This window comes from Dendrobates tinctorius, unplaced genomic scaffold (assembly GCF_039654945.1).
Source record: "Dendrobates tinctorius isolate UK_male_01 unplaced genomic scaffold, ASM3965494v1 ptg000162l, whole genome shotgun sequence".
Taxonomy (NCBI): domain Eukaryota; kingdom Metazoa; phylum Chordata; class Amphibia; order Anura; family Dendrobatidae; genus Dendrobates; species Dendrobates tinctorius.
This window is the reverse complement of record NW_027361829.1, coordinates 46,451,391-46,459,089: the sequence shown is the minus strand read 5'-3', so window position 1 is coordinate 46,459,089 and position 7,699 is coordinate 46,451,391. Positions and strand designations below refer to the sequence as shown.

General features: G+C 40.7%; 1 protein-coding gene across 2 annotated transcripts in view; it reads left to right on the top strand.

The window, feature by feature from the left end:
- Positions 1-422: 422 nt before the first annotated feature.
- SEPTIN7 (septin 7) overlaps positions 423-7,699 on the top strand; it is a 72,017-nt gene continuing 64,740 nt past the window's right edge. For both annotated transcript variants that reach the window (XM_073550000.1, XM_073549999.1), the window contains exon 1: positions 423-548. In XM_073550000.1, the coding sequence (XP_073406101.1) occupies positions 539-548 (10 nt within the window). In that variant the 5' untranslated portion in view covers positions 423-538. The remainder of the gene's footprint in view (positions 549-7,699) is intronic.

The following is a 7,699-nucleotide window of genomic DNA, read 5'->3' as shown; positions in this document are numbered from 1 at the left end:
TGGCCAGCACTTCACTACAATATAATGTTCATTGTACTTCTGCAGCGTACTCCGATGCCATAGACTGTTGGTTCAGAGATTGGGTTTTGTATGTATTTTGGGAAAGGGGACCTTTATTGATCTGAATTGTTTCATTACTCTGTATAGCATGAATGGGCTATCTAGCAGTTTATGTAAAAGATGACACTATCGTACATGTGCTGTCGGGTTTTGCGACTCAAACCCATTCACCTGAAAGGTGCAGATCTGTAATACCAATATATAGCTCTACTTTGAATAGAAAGTACAGCCCTCCCTTTAACCTTGGATGTTCCCGTTTAATATGATGTCAGCCAATGTTGGCTTACCCGTATTCTGAAATATGCGCAAACATTTCAATAGAAGCGCAGCTGTCCGTGTCTGTAACCTGTAGCACCTAATATTGTTTTCTCTGTGTTGACTGCAGCAACAGAAGAACCTTGAAGGATATGTGGGATTTGCCAATCTGCCAAATCAAGTATACAGGAAATCTGTGAAGAGGGGGTTTGAATTCACACTTATGGTTGTAGGTAAGAGATTTCATTTCAAAATGTATTTGCATTTTAGAACTTCCTTAAAGGCTTAACGACCAAAAATATTTATAATCGTTCCAAAGCATACGTCCATGTCGGATTGCTGGGACCCCCACAAATTACGAGAGCAGAGTCACAATCTCCCATTCACTGCCACATTGTGTAGGAATGGACGATCAGGACCCCTGTTTTCCTGATCAATGAGACTCTCCAGCCATCCAGTATTATTTACCCATCCTGTGAATACATAATAAACATCGTCATATGAGTAACATCCTTTTTGAAAAATCATTGTACTAAATTTTCAAGTTGTTACTCCATCACTCTTGTGTTTTTTTTTTTTCTTTTCCTGGAAACTACGGTTTTCTAACTGTTTGTGTTTTGAGATTTGACTTCCTATTTGCCTTGTTTTAAAGGGTACTGATCATTGAAAAGTGAAAAAAAAATGTCATAGTGCGGTGTCAGAAGTTTTGGTTCATGGGGGTGTTGGTGAAGGGACCCCCATGATCTCTAAAAGGAAGGTACAGAAACACTCATGTGGATCATTGTACTCTGGCTGGCTTTTGCTTTCTACCATTCAATCTGTTCTCCAAGGAAAGTGAGCAGATGGGGTTTGCTGTAGCACAGCACTTGGATAAGCTGTTCAGCATCTTCCTTCATTACTTTCTGAGTTTGTCTGGACCTCCACTGGTCAAACTTTCTGGCAACGGACTTTTAAAAAATGATGAACACTCTTCATAATGTGGGAAACTTTTTTATCTGCAATATATTGTGTAGTCAATGCCTAAAGTTTTGAGAGTGACACAAATTTAGGTTTTCACAAACTTTGCTGCTTCAGTGTTTTCAGGTCTTTTAGTCATAAGTATTTCAGATGTTTTTACACTTTATTGACAAATTCATCAAGTGTATGCAAAGATTTCATATATAGGCTGTGTGCCCACGTTGCGTTTTTTTAAGCGTTTTTGATGCGTTTTTCGGGGTCAAACCGCATCAAAAATGCTTAAAAGAAGCACTCCATTCATTTTAGTGTATTTTGGCCTTTTTGTGCCAATGGATGCGTTTTTTACCGCTAAGGAAACGCTTAGCGGTAAAAAACGCAGCATGTTCATTAATTTCCGCTTAGGTCCGTGGCTATTTCCTGTAGTCCAAAAGACGCGCGGAAAAAAAAACGCATAAAAAACGCGGTTTTTGTGCAAAAAACGTGCAAAAAACGCGCGTTTTCTGGGAAGGAGACCTGTTTCCTGAGCATTTAAAAACGCTACTGTGGGCACATAGCCTTATAGTGCTGCTCGTATTTCAATATTTCTGCAATTCGCCCTGACAGCTACAGTGGGGAAAATAACGATTTGATTCACTGCCGATTTAGTAATCTTTCCCACCTACAAAAAATGGAGAGGTCTCTAATTATTATTGTAGGTACACTTCAACTGAGACACAATCGTAAAACAAAAAAAAAATCAACATTGTATGATATTTTACATAATTTGTATTTTATTGCATGAAATAAGTATTTGATACAATAGAGAAACTGAACTTAATATTTGGTACAGAAACCTTTCTTTGCAATTAGAGGTCAGACATGTCTTGTAGTTCTTGAACAAGCTTGCACACACTGCAGCAGGAATTTTGTCCCACTCCTCCATACAGATCTTCTCCAGATCTTTCAGGTTTCGGGGCAGTCGCTGGGCAGCATTGAGTTTCAGCTCCCTCCCAAAGATTTTCTGTTGGATTCAGGTCTGGAGACTGGCTAGACCACTCCAGGACCTTGAAATTCTTTTTACGGAGCCACTCCTTAGTTGACCTGGCTGTGTGTTTCAAACGGTCATTGTCATGCTAGAAGACCAATCTTCAATGCTCTTACTGAGAGATGGAGGTTGTTGGCCAAAATCTCGCTATACATGACCCCATTCATTCTCTCTTCAATACGTTGCAGTCATGTCCCCTTTGCAGAAAAGCATCCCCAAAGTAGTGATGCTTCACGGTTGGGACGATGTTCTTGGAGTCTTACTCATCCTCCTTCCTCCAAACATGGAGTCGATACCAAAAAGTTCTATTTTGGTCTCAACTGACCACATTACCTTCTCCCGTTCCTCCTCTGGACCATCCAGAAGGTTATTGGCGAGCTTCAAATGGACCTGGACGTTTGCTGGTGTGAGCAGGGGGACCTTCCGAATTTAATCCATGACGGCGTAGTGAGTTACTAACCATAATGTTTGAGACTAATTTCAGCTCTCTTCAGATCATTGACAAGATCCTCCCGTGTAGTTGTGGGCTGACTCCTGACCTTTCTCAGAATCATCCTTGTCCCACAAGGTGAGATCTTGCATGGAGTCCCAGGCTGAGGAAGATTAACAGTCATCTTGTGTTTCTTCCATTTTGTAATAATTGTGCCAAGAGTTGTTGCCTTCTAACCAAGCTGCTTGCCCATTTGTCTTGTAACCTATCCCAGCCTGGTGCAGGTCTACAATTTTTTTCCCTTGTGGCCTTAGACCGCTCTTTGGTCTTGGCCATGGTGGAGAGGATGGAGTGTGATTGAGTGTGTGGACAGGTGTCTTTTATACAGGTAAGGCTGGTTTCACATAAGCGTTCTTGTGCACAGCGCATTGTGCGCAATAGTAACGCATTCAAAAAGCGCATCATGCATTTGCGGTTTTTAGGCCCATTCGTTCTGTATGGGTAAATCCAGTGTCTACACATTTTTACGACAAAAACGCATGTTCATCAAAACGCAGGCGTGCGCATTTCCAAAAATGCAACATGTTGCGACTGGAGTGCAAAGGTGCACACGACTAAAAAACGCATGCGCACGTGTGCAAATGCAAGACCATGCGCCCCCATGTTAAAGATAGGGGCGCATGACACATGCTCATGGATGCGCCGCAAACGCGCACAAGAAAGCTAATGTGAAACCAGCCTAAGGGTATGTGCACACATAGTTTTTAGTCTCTGCGGATTTTGTAGAGAAAACCGCAGGAAATCCGCAGGACAAAGTGCTGCGGTTTTTCTGCGGTTTATCTGCGGATTATCTGCGTTTTTTCTGCGGTTTTGCCCTGCGGTTTTACACCTCATAATGGATGAGGTGTAAAACCGCAGCGTTTCTGCACCAAACAATTGACATGCTGCGGATTGTAAACCGCAGCAAAACCGCGCGGAAAAAAACGCAGCATGTGCACAGCTTTTTTTTAATTTCCATAGGAAATAAAGGTACTGTACAACGCAGCAAAATCTGCTGCGTTTCTGCAGAGCCAAAAACGCTGCGGAAACGCAGCAGAATCCGCAGCGTGTGCACATACCCTTACTGGATCAGAGGTGCAATTAATTCAGGTATTGAGTGCAGAGTAGGAGGCTTCTTAAAGAAAAACAGGTCTGAGAGCCAGAATTCTTGCTGATTGGTAGGTGATCAAATATTTGATGCAATTTAATTGTGTAAAAATCATGCAATGTGATTTTCTGTTTTTTATTTTTTTTATTTTTAGATTCTGTGTGTCACAGTTGAAGTTTACATTTTGTAAAAATTTCTGACCCCTCCATTCTTTGTAAGTGGCAAAACTTGCAAAATCGTCAGTGTATGAAATACTTATTTTCCCCACTGTAGGTATCAGCTTCTGGGCCAAATCTTGACTGATCAGTGCTTGATTATCACAATTTCTGTATTTTTGTCTGTCCAAACCACTTTTTGATGACTGACCAGAGGTTCTCAGTGGGATTGAGATTTGGGAAGCTTCCTTGCTATGGACTCAAAATTTGAATGCATTGTTGAATGCATTGTTGAATGCCACTCGGTCATGACTTTTTAACTTGTGACATGGTCTCCATCATGTTGGGAAAAGCATAGATCACCACCAAATTGCACTTGGATTGCTGGGAGAAATTGCTGTTGGAGAATGTTTAGATGTCATTCTTTATTCATGGCAGTGTTCTTAGGCAAAATTGTGAGTGAGCCCACTCCTTGGATGGAAAGCAATCCCAGATATGAATGACATCAGGATGGTTTACTGTTGGCATGACAGATAACTCATGGGAGTGCTCACCTTTTCTTCAGATGCTGCTTTGCTTCCAATAGGTGGTGCTAGAGTTCTGGTCCTCTTCCTCTCTGAGATGATTTGCTATTTAATTTTCCAGAGTAGCATGCATGGCTTATAAGTCTCCTCACTCTGACATGCCATACTTGGCTTGTCACTCTCCACAAGGAGAAATGTTACCCCTTAGACTGCTTCTCCAGACAATTTTTCAAGCATCACACCTTTTCACGTGCATTGTCTAGTTATAGCAACTCATAGGTCTAGCTGCAATGCTATACACGACCTGTGAACTAGTGGGGCACTGTTTTTAGAAGAATGCAGCCAAATCATTCTAACTTTTTGAAGATTCAGTACAATTTCAGACATTTACCCTATTGTCTATCTAGCTCCTAATCGTCCCAGTGTTTTACTCCATCTTGGGGACAGAGACCATTCCATAGCTCTGTGTCTCCCGGCTGATAATGTGTTGCTGCCTGAAGCTGCATTGTGCTGGTCTGATGTAGCTGCGCTGTGCATAGACTCAAAGAAGCCTGCAGTTAAATGGCATTGGCAAACAAAGACCCATATGTTTCAGCTTGGATAATTTTTTTTCCCCTTCCCACATCTGTTCAAAGCAGCTTTTATTGGTTTACACATGGAGATGGTTCCTTAATGAATTGATTGTCCTGAACTTCATTCTCAGCACTCTGATGTTTGCTGGATTTTGTCTAATTTTAGCTAATGACAGACATAATCTGTAATACATGTAAAAATCACATAAAGGTAGTGTCACCATTTCTTTGGTTTACAGGTTTATTGAGCAAAGAATATGGCAGCAGAAACCCTATAGTTCCTGAACTATAAGCTCCATTGCACTGTTGCAGCTCCTGGAAGCAGAACTATGTTGTGCCTGCAGTAGGGTTATTTGTGCCTCTCAAGCCCATAGTCAAGCAGTCAGATCACTTATAAAATATTCCTATGGATTGCATATATAGCATGGCCAGACACAGCGAAAGAGCACTTTTTAGCCTTTTTCTGCCACTGAAGCACTATGGACACATTTAGCATGTACATCAGGAGATTTCCCAGCGTACGTTATGTGAATGATGCTCTACTATCAGATTGCTCATAGCCTTGATATATGGACATCACATGCTGATCCAGTGAATTAGGCTTCAATCAGTAAATTATTGAGGATGGTATTATGTTCTTACATTAATATTAGCACAGTACATACGGTATGTAGTTATTTTCATCAATGATTCATGAAATTGTATCTTGAAGTGCAATTTGCAAGCTTTAAAATAAAATCCCTAAAGCACAGTAATAAGAAAAGCACGATCAACCAAGTAGAGGTTAAAAACAATTTGTGTCTTGGCATAACTCTCTCCCCATCCCCCAAGTTCCTCTTGGTTTGGTCTGGGAAACTTCCTGTGTTTTTTATTCAGGCAGCCAGAGCTTACAGCTAAAGGACTGAACTGAGCTTTTACTGAATGGATTGATGTGTTGGAATCCTTAATTCTTGAATTTTTAGGAGAGCCACTCCCCACCGAGCCATAGAAAACTGGGCGATACCTGCTCTGGTTATGTAATCAATTTACATCAAGGCACAACAGAGGCTTTTCTAGTTCTAGGCTGTTTTAGGATGAGGTTTTCCATGCAGAATGAGTTCCTCCAGATCGTGCAAGTTAATTAAGATGATGGACTGTTTCCTAATGCCACAAGTGACTAATATCACCCTGAAATGTATTTTTGGTATGGATTAATCATACCCACATTTTTTATACTTTTAAATCTGGTTTGACTGTCAAGGAAATGGGGATGTAAAGTGCCAGATAAAACAGAATCAAGCTTTGATAATGGGTTATATAGTTGTTTGGCATGAGCCGAATCTGGGACCTGTAATCAGTTTGTTTTGCCAGTCTCATATTTGTGGATGGAAGTGGTTTTCTGTACCCTTATCTCCTTAGGCCTGTTTCACACTTCAGTTTTTTTACGTCAGTCAAAATCTGCCAGTTTTAGAAGAAAAAAGGGATCTGCCACTTTTTAGGCTGACCTGTTTTTCCCCCATAGACTTGCATTAGCGGCGGATTTTGACTGGCGGTCATCCGTTGTATCCGTTTTTGAACAGATCCCCCTCTTTCCCCCCCCTCTTTTCCCCCCCGTACTTTGGCGGCTGCAGCGGTTCTGACCTGAAAACGGATCCGGTGCATCCGGATGCGTTAACGCTACTCTAATATTCTGATCGCTTTAGCGCACATGCTCCATCTGCGCTAGCAGTGACGGACCCTCGAACGATGCAGATCGCGTCCGAGGGTCCGTCACAGAATGACGGCACATCGCTAATGCATGCCTCTTATGACATGCGTTAGCGATGCGCACAGTAATGGGAGTGTATGGCAGCGTTAACGGTTACGTTACATCGCGTTAATGCCGCTTTGTAACGCAATCCGTTAAATGGACTGCTTAAACACTATGTGAACCAGGCCTAACTTGAAGTGATGAAGATGTTGTGCTCTACATGACTTTATTGGAATTATTTTTTTTCTGCGTAATAGCATGTCGAGGCAGGTTATTTTTGTTTTTTTTATTCTTTTTTTTTTTTTTCAAGCTCTTATAGGCATAGGCAACACTTTTTTCAGTGCTTCAAAAACATCAAAATGCTGTGTATTATTTTTTTTTTTTATTTTTTTTTTTTTTTAATATAAAGATTAGCAAGGACTAAAACCAGTGCTCAAAAACTATGGAATAAACTACTCAGTAGAAATAACAATAAATGTGGTTAAAAATGAATTGTTATTATTCCCTTAATCCTCTTTCCCACCCTTTTCCCTTTAATTCCCTTTCTTTCCCTTCTTTCCCTCCCCTTTTCCCAACCCTTGTTATTTACTAAAATCCAATAAAAATGTTTGAAAACAAAAATGAATTGTTAAAAATACAGTAACTATCCCCATGAATTACCTTTTACAATAAAGTTAACACCTTTATGGTGGTAAAACATGTTGCAATAAAGGTATAAAATTACTTCTTATCCTGAAAAAAAGAACCTACACATTTGTAGCAACGTAAATGTAATTAAATCGTGAAGTTGGGGCAGGGGATGACAAAAAAATTGGAGTGGTAAAACATTAAGGCCGCGTTCACAAG